The sequence below is a fragment of the Meriones unguiculatus genome, chromosome 6, assembly GCF_030254825.1.
Source record: "Meriones unguiculatus strain TT.TT164.6M chromosome 6, Bangor_MerUng_6.1, whole genome shotgun sequence".
Lineage (NCBI taxonomy): Eukaryota > Metazoa > Chordata > Mammalia > Rodentia > Muridae > Meriones > Meriones unguiculatus.
This window is the reverse complement of record NC_083354.1, coordinates 68,955,603-68,976,896: the sequence shown is the minus strand read 5'-3', so window position 1 is coordinate 68,976,896 and position 21,294 is coordinate 68,955,603. Positions and strand designations below refer to the sequence as shown.

At 43.8% G+C, this 21,294-nt stretch overlaps 1 protein-coding gene and 1 pseudogene across 2 annotated transcripts in view; one reads left to right on the top strand and one right to left on the bottom strand.

Moving 5' to 3' along the window:
• The window catches only part of Sv2c (synaptic vesicle glycoprotein 2C), a 190,317-nt gene that overhangs the window by 44,294 nt on the left and 124,729 nt on the right, over window positions 1-21,294 (top strand). For both annotated transcript variants that reach the window (XM_060385593.1, XM_060385594.1), the window contains exon 2: window positions 276-952. In XM_060385593.1, the coding sequence (XP_060241576.1) occupies window positions 382-952 (571 nt within the window). In that variant the 5' untranslated portion in view covers window positions 276-381. The remainder of the gene's footprint in view (window positions 1-275; window positions 953-21,294) is intronic.
• On the bottom strand, window positions 13,780-15,354 carry LOC132654789 (small ribosomal subunit protein uS2-like; annotated as a pseudogene).

The following is a 21,294-nucleotide window of genomic DNA, read 5'->3' as shown; positions in this document are numbered from 1 at the left end:
GTTTAAAACCTGCAAGGTAGTTAGCTTCTCAGTCAAGCACCTGGGTAACATTACCCGAGCAAAGCTCTTTATCACGGAAACCACAGTAACAGCCTCAGCCCGCTACTCCAGCTGCTGAGCAGAGCGGAGCAGAGTGGTGGCAGAGAGTGCTCGCATGTGCACCATCAAGGCAGGAGATGTGTCTTCCCGTGTGGGTGTAAGGAGAGCCCGGGAGCGGGTGGCGGAAAGCACAGGGAAGTGAGTAACGTGTCTCTCCCCTCCCTGTCCCTGTACAGCTCTGTTCTGAAGCACGCGTGCGCGCCGGGTGGTGCTGGGACAGCCCAGCCGCTGAGCACTCCACCGACACTTCCCTGCTGTACCTTGGCCATCAGCTGAGACAAAATGGAAGAGTCCTACAAGGATAGGACTTCACTGATGAAGGGTGCCAAGGACATTGCCAAAGAGGTGAAGAAGCAAACCGTGAGGAAGGTGAACCAGGCAGTGGACCGGGCCCAGGATGAGTACACGCAGCGGTCTTACAGTCGATTCCAGGATGAAGATGATGATGACGACTACCCAGCTGGAGAAACCTACAGTGGGGAGGCCAATGATGATGAAGGCTCGAGTGAGGCCACAGAGGGTCATGATGAAGAGGATGAGATCTATGAAGGGGAGTACCAGGGCATCCCTAGCATGAGCCAAGGGAAGGACAGCACAGTGCCTATAGGGCAGCCCAAAGGAGACAAAGACCGCAGAGCACTGGAGTCAGAGAGGAGGGCTGATGAGGAAGAGCTGGCCCAGCAGTATGAACTGATAATCCAAGAGTGTGGCCATGGTCGCTTCCAGTGGGCCCTGTTCTTCGTCCTGGGCATGGCTCTCATGGCCGATGGCGTGGAGGTGTTTGTGGTAGGCTTTGTGTTACCCAGTGCGGAGACAGACCTGTGCATACCGAATTCAGGATCCGGATGGCTAGGTGAGTGCTTTATGTCAGCCAGGCAACTCTGAAATGTTTTATTTACCAGCGCAGAACAAAGAACTTTTAGCAAGAGCATTATATTTGTCCAGCAATTTTTAATGAAAAAAAAAATCTTATAAATACAAAAGAATCAGAATAATTGTGGAGTGAGCACCTGTACACTTGGGCTCTGTAGCTAACTTTTCTGATAATTTCTTCATGTTTTACATATCCATTAGTACAACCTAACTGGGTGCATTTTTAAGTTAGAAAAATGTATTTTAACTTACTCTAGGGAAACTCATGTGCCGTTTAGCAAGAAATGCATCACTACATGATATGCAAATTTCACTTTTATAACTAAAATCTGCACACAGCGATAGCTATGACATCACTAGCAATACAGTTTTTAGGTCACCCTTACAGACACAGCCTTTGATGAAGCAACACATTAGTATATGTCACATGGGAGCTTAGCACGGTAGATTTGTATTGGTGACGTCAAAGGTAGAGCTGGGGGTGTAGCCCAGTGTTAGAGCACTTGGCAAGGACATGCAGGACCCTGGGTTTGATCCCAATGTCTTTTAAAGGAAACCCAGAGGACACTTTTCTAAATAGAGGTAAATTTTATAAAATGGGTAAATGTTGATTTCAGATATCATGTCTAATGCTGTCACTTATTTTTAGAACACTGATATTTTTCCTCATGATCTACGAGAATGCTTGCTTCTCTTTCCCCAATTAGATTTACACATAGAATTTTCTATAGGTGATTATAAATTCATTTTCAGGATTTGTATCTTTCTACGTACAGCTTAGGCTGTACAAACTTCATTCTCTAGTATGATTTTAAAATCTGTTTCAAATCTTATTAATAATTCAATTGTATGTGTTGAAATATGTCTTCTGTAAGGTGTCTAGACATCAGATTTTATTTTTATACCCAGTTCTCTATGCACCCAAAGGTCTCATGCTTATGGAGCTGTAGTTGGAGAAACACACCAAAAATTTAAGGGTTTTTGTCAGCTACGTGGTACACTACTAATGCAGAAGGAGCTTCAAATTCCTCTTACAGATTGTGCCATAAAGAACATGTTTGTGGAGATGAAAAATCCTTACATGCTTCAGAGTCTATAAAATAAATTAGAATACCAGTGTCCATATTTTCAGGAGGCGTCTTTAAACTAAGCTTGAGAAACAAAGAGCATATAAATTTTTGTTTTAAAATATGGTTAATTAAATAATGTCATAATCATTGATGCAAAGAAATTTGCATGATTAGACGTTGCTTCCCAACTTTCTCTCTGGTGGCACAAGAGATAATCACACAAGAAAAGGACTGACATTGTTTAATTCCTTTAAAGCTTTTTATGTTTTAAATTAGCTCCTCTTGATGTAGGTGCTTTTATCCTGCTGTGTAGTGAAAAGACTGAATCTATAGAAGCCACAGGGTGGGAGTTTGGGGAACAATTTGCACATTTTTGCTGATAGATTCAGGTATGTGCTCAACCATCAACATGCAGTTACCACCATGCTTCAGGAGAGAAAGTTTAGCTATTTATTTATTTATTTAGCAAGCTGATTATTTCAGTAGATCTCTTACATCTGACACTTTTTTTGTTGTTGTTGTTGATTTTCTTTTCCTTTGGTGGGCAAGTGTATCAATGTAAGCCTGGTTGACTAAGAACTTTGAAGACATTGCTAAAGGAATGTGTCAGTGGAATGTTTCAAGCCAGAGCCTTAGAAATGTATCCACATGCCTATTGAATCATTGCAGGCTTATGTTTGGAAGGAAACCCCTTTCAAGCTCTGACACTAGCTTTTATGTTGGAGACATTACAGAAATGCCTGTTCCAGGCTTGCCTTCTTCCTTTATCTTCATGGTACTGAACCCACAGCACTGCATAGGGTCCCTTATCAGTATTCCACAGCAACCAAAGATGAGACACATGCACAGGTGGTATTGAAAAGTGTAGATAACACTGCAGGAGAAGAGAAACCTGGATTATTTCATCTGTCCATGAATGTTGCCAGCTTCAGTGAACTGATACTGTGTCCTCAGGAGGACTTGGTTTCACTCAAGGGTGTGAGTCCCTAACAGAAGCGTTTTAGTGGTTTTATGACTGTGCCTTCCAGACTTGCATTTCAATTATTTTGCCATTGTAATTTCACTCATAATTGCATTGTAACAGTGTCTCTTTAGACAACCATTTAAATTGTTTTGCCATTTTCATTTCATCGGATAATGGCTTTGTAATATAATTACCACACTAAGTCATAGCAATGGGATCAAAATCAGAAAAGAAAGACACATGACCCACACTTGATGGCGTTTTGTGGATATGGATTTGCAAAATAAATTTTCATTTGCTAGTAAGCATCATGTCAATTTTCTCAAGGAAAAACAGGAACAAAGTATGACTCAGTTTATGTTTTAATTGTTTGTGGGGTTGAGTCTATCTGTGTTTGCCCAAAGATTGACTTAGGGTAACTAGGGCATACTGTGTGTACATTTGTCTGTGTGCACAGATAACATTGTTAACTGGGCTGGAAGAAGTAAGAGTAAATATTTAATTATCTATTGAGTTGTTTCTTGGGGAAATAAATAGTGTCCTTTGAAGGCAAATAACCCCCTGTTGCTAAAGTCAATTTATTAAGCATTTATAGTATGCAATGCATAGTGCCACCACCAGGAATATAGGAGAGAGACAAAGACAGATAGACAGACAGACAGACAGACAGCTAGCTTGCCTATCCTAAGAAAATAGAGTCTAGAAAGGAGAAAGATATGTCTGCAGATTCCCAGGACAAGAGAGCAAGTGTCTGAGGCCAGAAGAAAAACAAGACAAACTCATTTAAGGAGCAGGACCCTGAGTAAAGCAGAGAAGAGGAGATGGGCGCTGGTCCAGAGGTACTCAGCAAGGAGTGGCTTATTGGTTAGTTTGGAAGAGGACAAGGAATTGTCTAGTGGAAGGAAACTAGGAAATTATCAAACTAGGAAATGCAGAATGCAGCTTTTAGCAGGAAGGGTATTCCCATTTTACACAGTCTCGCTTTGGGGTCTTTGGAGAGGGTTAAAATGCCCACAGGTTATTTCTCTATTGCAAATGAAACGTCAAAGAGTTAGGTGCCGTTGCATTTAAGGTGGCAGTGTCAGTGGCCTTTACTGGGTAGCAGTGGTTCTCTGAAAAGAATGCTTAGTTTATAGCAAAGACAGAACCCAGCCCTGAAGTCTGGAGACAGATTTGTTGGCGGCTGTAAATGGTTTTGTACAATCATGAGGAACAAGATTAAAATTTTAGGGACATGACCACAGCTCTTAGATTCTCTGCCCCTCTCAGACATCAGCCATCCTTGCTTTCCACAGCGGGGGCTCAGGGCAAATGCAGCTGGAGGTGCTCTGTGGGCGGTGACTGGCTTAGTTCCCGTCCTAAGGCTAATGAAGAAGCACTTTGAGTTCTAAAGCCCTAATGAGCTGTGGTCATTTCAGGTGCAGGCCCTCCCCAGCTCCAGCCCTGATGCAGAACAAGCACCCTGCTGGCTGCCCTTCCTTCCCTTCTCCATCAGAGGGCTGGCTTCTCACTCATAGGCTTACTTCTTAGACCCTCCTGGTGGAGCAGAGAATGTCCCGTGATGAGCTCAACTGCTCTCTTGTTTAGGGTTCCAAAAATAAGTATTTAGGAATCAAAACATTATCATGGTCAGCAGTGATTGGTACAACATTGTTGGAAAGCTCAAAATATGCGCGATAACTAATATTGAATCATTTGTGATTAAGCACCCTGTGTGTGCTTTCTTGTCCTTTTCAAGGAAAACTAACTACAAAACCTAAGTCTCATGTGCAATGGTAATTTTGAGAAGACAAATTTTAAAAAGCGTAATTGGCAAAGAACCGGGCTACTGGAAAATAAAAAATAAATGGTGTTAGGAATTGAAACACCCTCCTCCCAAGGATCAGTAAACATCTTAGAAGAGGAGGAAGAAAGAATTTAAGAGCTGGACTATGGGTAAGAAAGCATGGGATCCTCCCATTCAGATATGGCCACTGAAGGCATGACACACAGCAACTGCACAAGTTCCACTCAGGGTGCTAAGAGCCAAACATGGGTGCTATGGAAGGGCAGCCAGTGCTCTCCACCACTGGGCCACCTCTCCAGCCCAGGAAAGTAATTTTTAAAATGGAAGTATCAAGGCCATTTCACTCAAAAGGCATTAATTGAGCTCCAGCTATGAGTGAGGTGCTTGGCAAGGTACCCTGGGAAGTAGTTTGAGGAGCATTTTCCGATCTTTACCATTTGGGAGCATTTTCTGCAGTGCAACTTGTAATGAGGTGAATTTTAGTACGCTGAACCCTTGGCGTGACAGTCAGTGGGTGCAACGCGGTCATCTCTCAGAACACAGGATCACTGAATTCACCTTTGAGAACTTAGGAGAACCCATCTGAGGAAGTAACATTTAAAAGGCTCTGAAGGATGACAAAGAGCTCACTGCACAGTTAAGAAGAGAAGCACTCTGGGAAAACAATGTAGCTGTGGAAGGGCATGGACGCCATGAGGAGATAGATCACTGGGAATTTTGTTTGACTGAGAGGTAGTAGCAGTTTTGCAGCTGACTGAAGTTAAGCTGTAGGCATATTGTGACAGACCTTAATGTCAAGAAAGGGGATTGATTGTATCCTGAAGCAAGCACAGTGCTATTAGATCACACTCTAACAGCAGTGTGAGAAGGGAATTCGATGAGAGACTTAAAAAGTCAGATAGACATAGAAAAACCTTCTTTACTGATGTATAATGATTTACAAGTAAGCTAAACTATTCTGTTCCTCAGTTTCTATATCTTTGTCAGGAGTAAGAATTCTAGCTCTGGTGCCAGAGAGATGGCTCAGAGGTTAAGAGCACTGGCTGTTCTTCCAGAGGTCCTGAGTTCAATTCCCAGCAGCCTCATGGTGGCTCATAACCATCTGTAATGAGGTCTGGTGTCCTCTTCTCGTGTATATGTAATAAATAAAATAAAATAAATCTTAAAAGGGGTGGGGAAAAAAGCCCTGCACTGGTGGAAGACATTTAAAAAAAAAAAGAATGCTAGCTCTGACTGGAAGTCTTAAGTTAACAGTCTATGTGTAACAGTCAACAAAACATCAGCTACACCACCAACGCTGGTAAGTGATGACTGTGACAGTCTCTACTGCAAGTGTGAAGATCACTTGGGAGGTTAATGCAACAACTCGTGCAAAACACATGAGAATGTGAAAAACTGAGTTCATTAATTGTATGAAAGGTGAGTTGGGATTGGAAGCGAAAGGCAAAGATTTGAAGGAGAGGAATGATAAGCATGGAGTGGTGGCTGGCTGGTGGAGGTGATGGAGACTGAAGACGAAGGGGGAGTGGTAAAGCACCGTGGCAGGGTTGGTCTGTGAGGTAGGACAGAGGCAGAGAGGTAGAGGTGGGATTCTGAAAAGGCAGCTGAAACAGTCAGAGTGCAAGGCTAAACAGGAGGCTGATGATGACCTGTGGTGAACGGACAGCCAGCAGCACAGGCTGCTTCCACACTTCACTGTGGTTCCCCTAAAACTATCCTCTTTTGTTCACGTCCAGTGACTGTTTCTAACATTTGAGCTGTACAATCAGCAGAACGGTTAGGTTCCATGGAGCTCTTTTTGGAGACAGGGGTCAGAGTTGGGAGGCATGAGTTATACCCCTTCCTCTCTGGCATCCTTCTGTTTCTTTATCAGAGCAAATTCATATTCATCTTCAACACAATTCAGCTCATATAAATAAACCACAAACAAACATCATGTGTGTGTGTGTGTGGTGTGTGTGAGAGTATGGCTGTGTACATGTGTGTGAGTGTGGCTGTATGAGTGTGTGTCTGTGTGAGAGAGAGTGTGTGTGTGTATGTGTCTGTGTGTGTGTAAGAGAGTGTGTGACTGTGTGTGTGAGAGTGTTGCTGTGTGAATGTGTGTGTGTGTGTGTGTGTGTGTGTGTTTGTGTAAGTGCAGCTGTGTATATGTGGCTGTGTATGTGTGTATGGCTGTATATGTATGGCTGTGTATGTATGTGAGCGCACGTGTGTTATTGGAAATTGAATGAATCCAGGCCTATACACAAGGTTTGTTTGCTTGCTTGCTTGCTTGCTTCCCACTAGACTGAGCCATTGTTGGTGGAACATGTAAAGCCCTGCCGTTGCTGGGTAGCCTGGCATGTACAAGCCAATAATAAAGAACAATGAGGTTGTTCTTCTCTTTTAAGTTTACTCCAAATTTTTTTATTATTGGGCACCTCAGTGTGCTCTGAACGTTAAGATTTTGAGCTGTAGCATTAAAGTGTTTACTGTATTTTGGGATCAACAGCTGCTCTGTGTCACCTGGGGGATGGTCTTTTCATTGTCCATGTCTACCTCAGTGTCTGGTGGGGCTTTGATTTGTGCTGTGAACGTGCCCTCTGGCTCTATTTAGCTTCCTGGCTGTCCCTTGAGCTTAATTGAATTTTAAAATTATTAGCTCATGAAGTATAGCCTGTGCACCTATACTAGCAAAATCTTATTTGGATTCATTATTGCCAAACAAGAAAATAAGATTAAGCTATTGCTATTAAAGTCCTTGATATGTCCTCTGGTCCTTTGCATTCTCCGAAGGAGAAATGTTTCTGACACCAGAGAAGACCTGGTCCAAAGTAGCCTGCAAAGCATCCAATGAGCGAATTCATTGTCACAGGACAGGAAGTAGACACCTGCTTCATGCCACACCTTGTGGTGCTGTGCAATTGATGCAAAGGTTTTAGGAAGGAAAGTGCTAACAGCTGCACACTACTGTGGATGTCCTCTATCCCACAGTAGGTCCACGAGGGCGTCCTGCATTCCACGGCACAGCACGGGAAATGTGCTCCATCCCACGGCAGGTGTATCTTCGCGTGGACATCGTCTACTCCGTTTCCTAAGCATAGTCTAAGCATTTGGAGGTGGAAACAAGAGAATCAGAGTTGAAAGGCAGCCTGGGCTAGATAGACTCTGTCTCAAAAACAAAAACCAAACCAAACAAAACATAAACAAAAGAACAGGGTAGGAATATAGCTCACGCTAGAGCCGTGTAAGCATGCTTGAACAACCAGGTTCGTGGCCCAGCACCCTTCCATAAAAACAATTAAAATGGGAAATTTTAACACATCCTCAAAATAAAACACACACACACACACACACACACACAGAGTCGTACCTGTTCCTGTGCTTAAAGACATGCTGGAATTGATGAGTAGCTCTGCACAGATGAGGGTGGAGGGGGAGAGCTAGCTACTTTCTCTGCTTGTTGCCAGAAGCTTCCCAGAATTCAGGGTTCTGATGGGCTCTGCTCCTAGTCAGTGATGGCTCCTCTTGCAGAGCCCCCTAAGCAGTTTCAGACTAATTCAGGACCCCAGTTTTGCCGTTCTGACCTCCTATGAGCATGCCGGGCTGGTGACTTCTGGTTCATCTCCCTGAGCAGCATTTGAGTGAAAGGAAGGGTTTGGGTGGGATGAAGTATGCTTCTCAAAAACCAGAGGAGATCAGCACATAACATCAGACCTTCTGGGCTAACTATTAGTTTACTTGGAATCAGATAAATAATCATAACATGTCACTTAAAGATGGAAAATTTTTTGCTAAATGAGGTATTTAATTTTTTTAACTAAAGTAAGCTCATCCCTGTAAGAGCCAAAGCTCTTTGAGCTAGAACTAAGGTTTTATATGGAAAACAATGGTAATTTATGTAATTTCTAAATGTCTTTAAAAAGCAAAATTAGTAACAAATGAGCAAAACAATACTAGACTAGGTGGGGTATGGCTTAGTGGGAGAGGTCAGAATTGCCTCCCAGCGATAATCACCATGCTGAGTTTTAAGTTTTAGTTTTCAGAAATGTTAACACAATACAAAACACATGCACAAATAAGACTGCAGCCTGGTTAATGAGTACAGATGCTGTGGTGCATCTGTGTTGCCTCTGTGTCCCTCTCTTTGCTGTCGCTGCTGCCATTTGAACTGTACTTCCTTCATCCCTGGTCTCTGTGCTGTGCTGGAAAAAGCTAAATAACTAGGTCATTGATAAAATCAAGCAGCTAGTGAGTGTGAGCTCAGCCCTCCAACCAAGCCTCACGACACACCTCTGAGATGCACGAAAATTGAGTCCAGGCATGTGGCCAAGAGCACTAAGCACATTGGCGATTCGGCTTTTTGATCCATTACTGTAAATCTTTTTCTCTGACCTCAAATGAGACTAGTGACTGTGTACCTGTTAAAAGCCTCAGGTCATCAGCAGCTTGATTTTGTTTCTCTGGTCAGAACGAATAATTTAAGATTTCGGAATTAAGATGAGTAGATTTAAGGCTTTAACATTTTAGCTATTCATTCACCGGGACATGGCCCCTGTCTTTGCTCTTCTTTAAGGGCTCTTGTGATGGAGACTCTCGTCCTCAGAGCTTGCTTGCCATTCCTGTTATGACATTCTTGGGAGGCCGAGGGAAAGGCTTCATATTTTGACACATCCTATTCATGACGAGTTAGAACACAGGCTAGTGGGAGCTCTCGGGAACAGCCTTACACCACGCAGTACAGCGGCCTGCTATCTTCCATTCTATTTACCACTCTCCCCCCCTCCAGATATTCCAGCAAAGTAGGTAGAGTTTAGACAAAAGATGCCCAGTTAAATTTGAAGGACAAAAATTATAGTGATTTTTTTTCATAAGAATGTTATGTATGTATGTGATATTTGGGACATACTGATTCTGAAAAAAATATTTATCATTTATTGATCATTTGACATTAAAACTTATCTGGGTGACTCTACTACTCAGATTAGATTTTGTTGTTAGCCTTCTGTGTGCCTGCTGTTATCACATAACTCCTGATTTCATCTCACTGTATTGGAGTCACAGCCAATGCTAGAGCTTAGGGACTGGTGCATTGGAGTTTGGTATGTGTGCCTTACCACCTCTCACTGTTGCTATTCTTATTCAAAAGGGAATTTAAAAACTCCATCACCTAGACCAGTGTTTCTAAGACAGCATAGACGAGGCCCAGGGGTTACTGTGAGCATGCAGGTTTGGGCACCGCAGATCTGGAGGCAGTCTGTGATTCTTTTTGTTTTTAACTTTTTCCTCATTCGTTGTTTACTCACTTTACATCCCCGTCAGAGCCCCCTCCCTCCTTTCCACCCAGTCCCACCCTCCTGTCCTCTTCTTCCACTCCTCTTCTCCTCAGAAAAGAGAATCCTTCCCCTGTATCTACAGGTTGTGACCCTCACTTTGAACCCAGTTAGTTCTGTCACTCTTAGGTCTCCCCACCAACATCCTCAGCAGCCGTGGTAAGGATGTGATTTTCAACAATCACCAGGGCAGGGTCTTCGGGAAGTAGCAGTGTGGGAGAGAGGTGAAACTGAGCCCACGGGACTGGATGGTGTGTTGAAGACAAGAGAAAAGAGAACACTGTGGACTGGATGGCTCTTTAGTCAAGGCTTTTCAGGAAAGAGGGGGAAAGTCTTCAGGTAAGTGGGTTGACTTACCTGAAAAAAGTCTCAGCTTCCTGGAGATAAAGAAAGGAAGAAGAAAAGGAAGAAGGAAATGGTTAAAGATGCTATGGACTTCTGGAGCAGAACTGAGAAAAAGGTCCTGGCAGTGGTGGTGAGCATACCAGTCCAGAACAGGGCTCAGGGTAGGAGAGTTTAGGGAGTTGGGGGTGGAGGGATGGAGCTCAGACATCAGTCGCTTTCCTCCTCTAGACCCTTTCCATACACCCCTCCTTGCTCTCTTTCAAATTCATGGAATCCAGCTGGATGGTGGTGGTGCATGCTTTTAATCCCTGACTGGAGGCAGAGGAGAGGGGATCTCTGAGTTTAAGTCCAGCCTGGTCTATAGAGTGAGTTCTAGGATAGCCAGGGCTACATAGAAAACCAACTAAGCAACCATTCAACCAAAACAAGACTACTCTAATTCACGGCCTCCTTTTCAGTGTGTGTGTGTGTGTGTGTGTGTGTGTGTGTGTGTGTGTGTATGTGTGTATGTGTGTATTCCTAAATATATTTTGTATAACTATAATGTTACTCATATGTATGTTTTCAGAGCACTAACTAATAAATTTTTATTAGTTTCTTTGGTATATATTTATTTTGGTTACCACTTTTAATAATGTAATTATACCGTGGACTGGAATAGCTAAAAAAATGAATCAGTCATCTTCTGTGAAGGAATGTTTTCATGTCTGTAGGTTATCTGGTACCCCTCTGCTATACAGCAGAGTATAAACAGTAGGTAAAGTGGCAGAATACAAGCAGCCTAGGTCATATGCTTCTTTCTTGTTTTGAGGTTTTGAGTCTGTTATAGATACCATGGTATTTCATAAAATCGACTTTATTAAAATGTTAACATTTATGAAATTAAGTAGCAACTTTACAATGAGACAAGATTGCTCAGGGCATGCATGTGGAGGTGGGGGTATGACATGATCTCATTTATAGAAAATCTCAGTATTTTACCATAAAACTATTAAAGCCAACAAATGATTCTAGCAGCATCTTGATTTCCCAGGGCTGCTATTAAGAAGTCCCTCACACTGGGTGATTAAAGTGGGGTGTGCAGGAGTGTGTGTGTCTCTCCTGGCCTCTGCTTGCTTCCAGTGTCTTTTGGCATGTCTGAGTGTCTAGGCTTGTCCAGTCTCTGCTTCTGTCCTCATAGCACTGTCCTCACTCTGTATCAGTGTTGTCATGACAGCAGTAATATAGGACCATACCTTAGCTCATTCCTCTCTGACGAGACCTTCCGTATGTCTTTGGAAAGATATTATCTAATAGATATAGAATCAAAATTAATTGTATGACCATTATTTTAACCACCTAAAATGAATTTAAATTATAAAATCATTCTTATTCATAATAGCATCAAAAACAATAAAATTCTTAGGAAAAAAACTGACAAAAATGTATATTCTGGTAACTGAAAATAGTTACTGAAATTGGAGTCATAAATATATAGAAAAATCATTCTGATCATGGACTGGATGGTAATATTGTACAGGTGGCAGTAGTCCAAAAATTCATTTACAGATTACAAATTCAGTTTAATCATTGTGACATCTCTAGCTGGATTCCTTATAGAAATTAACACGCTAACTCTAAAAGTTTTATGGGATTTCTTTCCTATAAGTCATATGGAAATCTAAAATATTTTTAATATTAGGAATTTCTATCCTAAAAGTTATATGGAATTCTATAATACTTTGTTCTTGTTCAAGATTTCAACAAACTAATCTGGCAGGATCAGTCTATATACTGTAAGAAACTCAAGTAAAATCATTCAGTGGCATTTTAAGATTTATTTTTACTTGTGCGTCTGTGGGCCTCGTGTGCACAGGTACCGGCAAAGGCCAGAAGGAGGCTGTGGCTCCCCTGGAGCTGGACTTACAAGCTGTTGTGAGCTGCCCAGGGTAAGTGCTGTGAGCTAGAGTGAGTTAGAGTGCCCCAGCACCCACGGCCCTTCTGCCCTGATCAGCAACATTTCAATGACTGTATAAAATCCATAAGAGAAACAAGAAAGTGTGGGCTCCTACCATAAGTTCTCCAACTTAAAATTCAACTTGCATCTTTTAGATGCTGCCTACATTTTATGTCTTCAGAGTAATAAGTTCTCCAAGCCAGTAGGTTAATAAGATTATTGTAATATCAAAGATAAAAAAAAAACAAACCTCATTGCCATGGTGATGGGAGAGGACACTGCCAGATGATGATGCTCTTTCAGTTATGCAATGCCCATGCTTTAGCCCTGGTGAAAATTTTTCTTCAGTTACTTAGTAAATGTTTTTAATGCTGTGTCTTAGGGTTTGACTGCTGTGAAGAGACCCCATGACCACCACAACTCTTATAAAGGAAAAGATTTCGCTGGGGCTGGCTTACAGCTTCAGAGGTTTAGTCCATTATCATGGTGGGAAACACGGCAGTGTGTATCAGACATGGTGCTGGACTGGGTGCCACACTGAGCAGAGACCTCAAAGCCTACCTCCACAATGACACACTTCCTCCAACAAGGGCACACCTACTCCAACAAGGGCACACTTCCTACTAGTATCACTCATTATGGGCCAAACATTTGAACACGTGAGTCTATGGGGCCATACCTATTTAAACCACCATGTGCCCTGTTTTTAAATTATTATTCTAATTGCTATGTAGTGACGTCACAAGTAATTGACGTTAGTGACTGGTAGTCATTGTCATTTAACACCCAACCGCACTAACTAGTGCGTGGAGCACAGAACAGGCAGGCTAGGAACCAAGGCTTTCCTGAGGAGTGCAAGGCTGCTTGCTCACATCTGGGCAGATGAGGAAGCAGAGAAAATGGATGCCAGTGTTTATCTGCTGTCTCTTTTCTGCTCTTTTATTCATTCTTGGTCATCATCCCATGGGCTATTGCTTGCTGGGTTTAGGGTGCATGTCCCCTCTCTCCCTTCTTCTCTCCCTCCCTCCCTTCCTCCCTATGTTCCTACCTACCTACCTCAGGAAACATGAGCCTATCTGACAAGGAAGATTCACTGTCACACTGTGTATATCCCACATGTGACCTCTTCTCATCAAAGATGGGGAGAGTCTGTGCCCATTTCAGTCACCAAGTCAGAGTGAAAACTGTTTTCTTCCTTAAAGCCTTTAAGTATTCAAGTCACAGGAGAATGACTTTTCAAAGTGTCATGTTTCCTTCAAGTAATAGTATCTAGAAGTACAAAGGTCATTTTTTGTTGTTTTTTCAGCTTTTAGGAACTTTATTTTCCTTCCACCTTTTCCCCTTTGCTCAGGTGTCCACAGAGGAGGTCAGGACCCCTCAGTGGTGGCTCTAACTTACTCGGTGGCCTGCCCTGTGGGAGCTGCTGACCAGTCCTCAGTGGCTGGCTGGGTGCTCCAGTCTTCAGTAGGGAGCTGCTGGATGGGCACAGAGGGCACATACACACCCTCAGACCAGTCTGCCACCTCTGGCTGAGCGGCAGTGAACTCAGGAGCTGGCGCAGCCCATTCGCCCTGGAATTCCCCGTTGGTCATGGCCAAAGAGCAGCAGCAGCAGCAGCAGCCTGCTCCACCTTCTCAATCTCCTCTGGGTCTCTGTAGAAGAGAAGATCAGGCATAACCTCCCGTGGGTGCTCACGGGAGATAGTGCCACGCATGCGCAGTACTTCCCGGGCCAGCACCCACCACATCAGACCCACGGAGTGAGGTGCCTTATTGTTGCATGGGATAGCTATGTGCACATAGCACAGAGGAGAATCTGTGTCGCACAGAGCGATGGTGCGCAGGTTGACATAAGAGGCCTCTGTGAGGGGCTGGTGGTCAGCCCTGGGATCAGTCACCACTAGAAGCTGTGGCTCCCTGAAGGCTGCTTATATCTGGTTGGTGAAGGTCCCAGGTGTGAAGTGGCCAGCAGGTGGAGTGGCTCCAGTGGCAGCAGCAAACTTCAGCACAGCTGGCTGGTTAGTGTTCCTGGAGGAGGTGACGCTGACATCAGCAGGGTTCTCAATGGCAACAATAGCCGGAGCCACAAGCAACAGCTTCTCCGGGTCCTCTTCAGATAGACGTAGATAGCTAGGGCAGCAAGTAGACTTTTTTTCTGGCTTTCCAAGACTGATATTAAAGAGATTACCACCACACCCTGAAACAGGTGGATTTTTTAAATGGGGGCTAGGGATTGATCCCAGTGCCCCAGATTGATTTGCTAACACAGCCAAGCAAATGGATGCGTAGGAAGGCAGAGTGTATGTGGCACTACCAAACTCCAGGCATAGAGACAAGCTCTACTGGTGTTCTTTGGCCAAGACTGGCCTCCACCCTGAGCTCTAACAGCATGCAGTGAAGGGCCGTTTTATCCAGACTCCTGACAGTTTTATAAACTCATGGCGGAATTGCCTCATTCATTTTCAAATGGTCTCAAGATCATGCTCCACCCAAGAGCAGTGCACGGTACGGCTGCTCTTCAAGTGGGGAAGAATTTACAACATGCATAATAGAAAAAGAATGACACATCACAGGGAAAGAGGAAAAGCCAGCCAGATGTCAGTGATGTGACATGTTGGGGTGTCATCTCTATTTTATCGGTCCATAGTTTGTGTTCTGCCAGATACTGATACAACACAGATTCTTTTTTCAATACCAGGTCTTTTTTTTCTTTTTTTTTTTTTTACTTTATATTAATTTCATATGATATTCAAAAATGCCATGTGAAAAAGTCATGTTAATGAGTTATCATTTTGACGCTTTGTCACTTGTTGTCCTTTATTGTGAACTGCCAGGGAAAGGACTTAGGAACTTAGTATTGAGGACACACATGGTTTAAGACTCAAAAGTACCGATACTGTTAGCACAGAGAGTTCCTGTTAACGCGCCCTCCAGCCACACCCAGTGATAACACAGCACCCCTGTAACCATGGTGCACTGTTAAAATCAGGAAATGGATATTGTTGAAATACTGTTAATTCAAATAGAGACCTAATTTAGATTTTACCAGTTTTGTCATTTCATTTTTATACCTATTGTTTTCAGAGAAGCTAGCATGGTACAGTTTTCATGTACTCAGATAATCAGAGTCCAGACTGTCCTAGCAGTGCTGAGAAATTGTTGATACCCTGTGCTAGCTTTTAACTCCAGTGATTGTTGATCTGTTTTCTGTTTCTACAGCTCTTCACTCTGAGGATGTTAGTAACTATAATCTAATGATTACATGAATTTTTGAGACTGAACCCCAGTAGAATGCTCTTGAGACCCTAAATAATAATAATAATAATTATTATTATTATTGTTATTATTATTGTAAGTAATTAAGACTCATTGTGCATTAAGACTCAGTGTGTATTAGTTGTTTGCTTTGGTTTATTATTGAGTTGTATGGGTAATATCCACTGAATTGGGCTTTTTTTTTTTTTTTCAATGCAGTTTGTTCAGGAACATTGAACAATCCTCGGACCCCGGGGAAAGCCAGCCCACAGCTTAAATAGCCTCTGGGTAGCCAACCCAGGCGTGCCACAGGGGCAATGCAGATAGGTCCACATACATGGAAGCAAGCCAGATCCTCGGCCTTAGCCAAATGTGGAGTTGTTCGTGACAGAGAGCACTCACCATCGGGAAGGTGGAAGGCGGAAACCAGCTCCATCTTTAAGGCATAGCATTCCGCAGCTCTCTACAGTTCCCCCTTTTTGTTTTAGACGCATCAGGCAAGAGTAGAGGTCTGATCTCTGATATTAGAAATAAATTGGGACTTTGTACAGATGTTCATTTAGGTGTCATCCACCCAAAGAGCATCAGACCCTTCCGATACCTTTTTCTCAGAGGCGGGACCTGGGGCATCAACCCGCATGCAATCAGACATGCTCTTCTCTGGGTCCAAAGCGGCTGACCCTGAGTGCAGTGCTTAGCCTCGCATCCTGAGCGTATCATTTTAGCTTTTTATGGTATCCAACCATGCTTGGGGAGAATGTCCTGCTTCAATGGCTGTAAAGGCCTGAATGATCATGGCTGCATCACACTGTTGTGAGACTCTAATCTTGCATATATACCACAGGCAAACCAAGGAGACCAACACCAGAAGGCCTGCTAACACTCCCATGCCCGCCCATTCCTTCAGATGATTCATGGCTGCAGCAATCCATGTTGATAATCCTGTGGCTAGTCCTGCGTCCACTCCGGTAGAATTTACTGTGACAATGGCCACTCTCAGCTGCTCCATCGTAGTATCGAATTCTCCAGTCCAATTACCTAAAATATAGCTCGACAATTGTTTAGACAGATTTGCAGCACAGGAAAAATTCTCATGTTGTATGCTAGTGACACAAAGTCCAGCATACTTTCATTGACAGCCAGGTTGAGCGATTTGCCATAGGGTATCAATTTGCTCCTGCAAGAGGTCAATCCTCTGATTGAACACCATCAAGCTTCCTTTTAGTTGAGCATTAATTCCTTTATGTACAACTAAGGCATGAGCTACATTGGCTAAATGATTATTCAGGGTCTGAGCAGTCTGCCCAGTATGACTCATGGCTAATGCCCTGGTGGTAGCTCCAACAGCCGCCAATGAGATGGTAGTAACAATGGTGGCTGTAGTTCCAAGATCCCTTTTCTGTCTGAAGAGAGTCATAGCGTGAGGGGCATCAATGGGCACAGGCACCCAGTGAGGCATGCGAGTAACCAGGGCATACCTAAATTTACTAGCATTCCAGCATTGGGCAAAAAAGCAAGTATCATTACCACAATTACTTGGCTCTATCTGGCTAATAATGAATAAAAATGGGGGATATAGACAAACAGGTGTGGGCTTATAGGAAATATTATGAGAAGCCTTAACCCCTCGTTGGAACATCCTGCGTCAGTTCTAGAACTAGCAGTGGTGGTGTCCGAGGTCTGAGTAGGTTCAGGAGACCATTGCCCCCAGGGGCAAGACGTGCTCCATGCCAATTGACTAACTCCATGTTTTCCTCCAATTTTGAAAGTCATTTAAGGTTCTTAAATTATTTTTTTCCCTTTTTTCTTAAATTTTTCATCAATTACACTTTATTCATTCTGCATCCCCCCATAAGCCCCTCCCTCCTCTCCTCCCAATCCCACCCTCCCTCCTCCCTCTGCTTGCATGCCACTCCCCAAGTCCACTAATAGGGGAGGTTCTCCTCTCCTTTCTGATCTTAGTCCATCAGTTCACATCAAAAGTGGCTGCATTGTCCTCTACTATGGCCTGGTAAGGCTGCTCCCCCCCAGGGGGAGGTGATCAAAGAGCAGGCCAATCAGATTATGTCAGAGGCAGTCCCTCTTCCCATTACTATGTAACCCAATTGGACTCTGAACTGCCCTGGGCTACATCTGTGCAGGGGTTCTGGGTTATCTCCATGAATAGTCCTTGGTTGGAGTATGAGTCTCTGGGAAGTTCCCTATGTTCAAATTTTCTTGTTCTGTTGCTCTCCTTGTGGAGACCCTGTCCTCTCCAGCACTTACTATTTCCCAGTTCTTACCTAAAATTCCGTTCTCCTGCCCAACAGTTGCCCATCCGGCTCAGCATCTGCTTTGATAGTCTGAAGGGCAGAGGCTTTCAGAGGCGAATTGGGCTTTTTTTGTTGTTGTTGTTCAGATTAATTTAACAACTGAGTAGATCATAGAAAGAAGCAGCAGGTAGGGGGGTACAGAGAAAGACTAACACAGAGCTATGGAATAAATGCCTTCTTTCCCTTCCTGTCCCTGGCTTATCCCAGCCAAGATTCCTGTCTTCCTTAAGTCTCCTACTGTTTCCAGTCTGTGATGGATTGTGTTCATATCATGCCTAGAACTGACATGAAGGGTGGCAACTGGGGCAGGAATAACAATTTTAGGCAGTTTTCAAAGTAAAGGCAACCCCTCTCCATTTCCCAGCACAGTGGAACACACTGCCTTCCACCTCCCCACCCCCAAAAGATCATTATGTCTCTCCGATTCCAAGGCCTTTAAATGGGTAGAGAGTTGAAGAAGTAACTGACCTTCTTATTCCAAATATGTAGTTAGAACCTCAGGCTCCATATGAGCCGCTCAGCATTTTTGTTTAGCTCTTGTGTGATTATAAAGTAACAGAAGGAATGAGACTCACACAAATTACAACAAAAACCATCTTTTTGTGGAGGTTGAAGAAGTCACTGTTGTCATTACTGTGACCAGTCACCTGACAAGAAGCTGCTGGCAGAAGGGAGGGTTTGTCTTGGTTCACAGTTGGAGGGTCTCACAGCTCATGATGGTGGCATGCGGTTCATGACAATGGGAGTGTATGACAGCAGCTTGCTCACGTCTCAGTAGGACAGGAAGCAGGGCCTCAAGTCTCCCTTCCCTACACACTCCTACTTCCTCAAGCTGGGCCCCACCTCTTAAAGGTCCCATAGCTTTCCAAAACAGTGCTGCCACCAGAAAGGAACCAAGTATTCAAGTTAATGAACCTGTGCAGAACAATAGCATTCTGTCCTCGACCTCTCTGAGTTTGCAGCCATCTCATAATGAAAAATACATTCCATCTAATTACAAAAGTGCTCATGTCTTACAGCTTCAACACTATTTAAATTCTAAATCCAAAATCTGCTTTAAGACAGATGGTCATTCCTAGCTGTGAATGCTTTTAAAGTCAGAAAACAGAGTGTAGACCCTTGGAATACAGTGGTATGGAGTAAACATTTCTATTCCAAAAGGAAGGGACAGGAGGAAGGCATGGGGTCCATGACACACACTGGAGGTCTCCTCTGCACTTGGCATGTATGGGGCAGAGCTAGAGCTCTGAACAGAGAGCAAACCAGACCGGTTTTCTCTGCGTAACCTTTATGATGTGGTTGTGTCCCTACTTGTGTCCAAGCCTAGCATCAAGGCAGAGTGGCCTTCTTGTGCAGCACTCAGAAGGCTTCACAGTGGAGCCTACTACTGAAAAAGAACACACTGACAATAAGCAGAAGTGATACTGAACTTGACAGAGTCCTGATTTTAGCATAAGAACTCTCTCTCCAGACACTAAGAAACACACTTTAGTGAATGGAGTTGTGGGGTCTATAATATGATACACTCTTTCTGTGGTCACAGCAAGTGTCTTAGGGTTTCTATTACTGTAATGAAACACCATGACCAAAAGAAAATTGGGAAGAAAAGGGTTAACACTTGTATATTGCAGTTCATCATCAAAGGAAGTCAGGACAGGAACTCCAGCAGGGCAGAGACCTGGAGGTCATGGAGGAGTGCTGTTTACTGGCTTGCTCAATATGGCTTGACCAGGCTACTTTCCATTCCTGTGATAAAATACATGACCAAAGCAACTTATAGAAGGAAGACTTTATTTGGGCCTTTTGACGACAGAGGGTTAGAGTCTGTGATGGCAAAGCAGAGGTGGCAGGCAGCAGATGACTGGAGCCTCAGCTGAGAACCCACGTCTCAAACCGCAAGGAGGAAACAGCAATGGGCAGGAGGAAGGCTAGGGTAGCCCCTGGGCTGATGGTCCTGACTTCTAAAGAAAGCAGGCTGATCAAGCCATAAGCAATGAAATTGAAGGAAGTCAGGACAGGAACTCCAGCAGGGCAGAGACCTGGAGGTCATGGAGGAGTGCTGTTTACTGGCTTGCTCAATATGGCTTGACCAGGCTACTTTCCATTCCTGTGATAAAATACATGACCAAAGCAACTTATAGAAGGAAGACTTTATTTGGGCCTTTTGACGACAGAGGGTTAGAGTCTGTGATGGCAAAGCAGAGGTGGCAGGCAGCAGATGACTGGAGCCTCAGCTGAGAACCCACGTCTCAAACCGCAAGGAGGAAACAGCAATGGGCAGGAGGAAGGCTAGGGTAGCCCCTGGGCTGATGGTCCTGACTTCTAAAGAAAGCAGGCTGATCAAGCCATAAGCAATGAGTGTGGCTTATGCCTCTGACACCTCAAAGCCTGCTCCCAGCACACACCTTCTCTATGAGGGCCATACCTCCAGTCCTTCCCAAACAGTTTCAGCAACTGGGGATCAAGTATTCAAATGCCTGAGACTTCTGGGAGACAACTCGTTCAAACGACCACAAACCCTATGATGAGGAGGCTGTTGTAATCCTTTTTTTTTAAACAATGAAAGCAGAGAAGACAGTTTTCTTTGGCTAATAAGCCCAAAGCTAGATAAAGAACTGAACCATGTGAATGGTGGTGAAGAACCTTCAGACCCAGGAACCAACATCCACTTGTTCGTTTCCTTGTTTTGTGGTTCTGGGGATTGAATCCAGAGCTTTGCACATGCTGCCAAGCATTCTCCACTAAACTACGCCCTAGCCTTCCTCCTGCCCATTGCTCTTAATTTCAGCTTGAGCCAGACTTTTGCTAAAGTACTCAGGTGTTCTCAAACTTGCTATGTAGCCCAAGATAATCTTTAGTTTGCCGTACCCTGCCTTGGCCTCCAGAGTAGCCGGAGTTAAAAGCCTGTACTACTAAACTCTGCCCCGAAGCCTGTATCAGCTGTGAGACTTAAGCTTCTTCACAGTCCCGACACACCGGAGGAAACCTGGAAGAAAACCCTTTGGCTTTATCACCCCACTTGTTATTCTTTCACAATGACCTGAGGCCAACAGATCTTCCTTTCTTTGTCGGTTCTTACCCTCTCCTAAATTACATTCTGATGTGTATGTACGAGAAAGTTCAGAGAACAAAGGCTCTCGTTCATTCGAGTTTCTCATATGCTATAAAACAAACTCCCTTTTCTGTAAGTGTGCAGGGCATAGTGAGGTTAGGAGTTCTAAACTAATGGTCCAGAAAGGCTCCAGTAAAGGTCTTGAACTTAATGAGAAATCCTCCTGCCCTGCCCTGCCCTGCCCTGCCCTGCCCCACTCTCTAAGTCTGACTTATGAATACCATTGCTTGA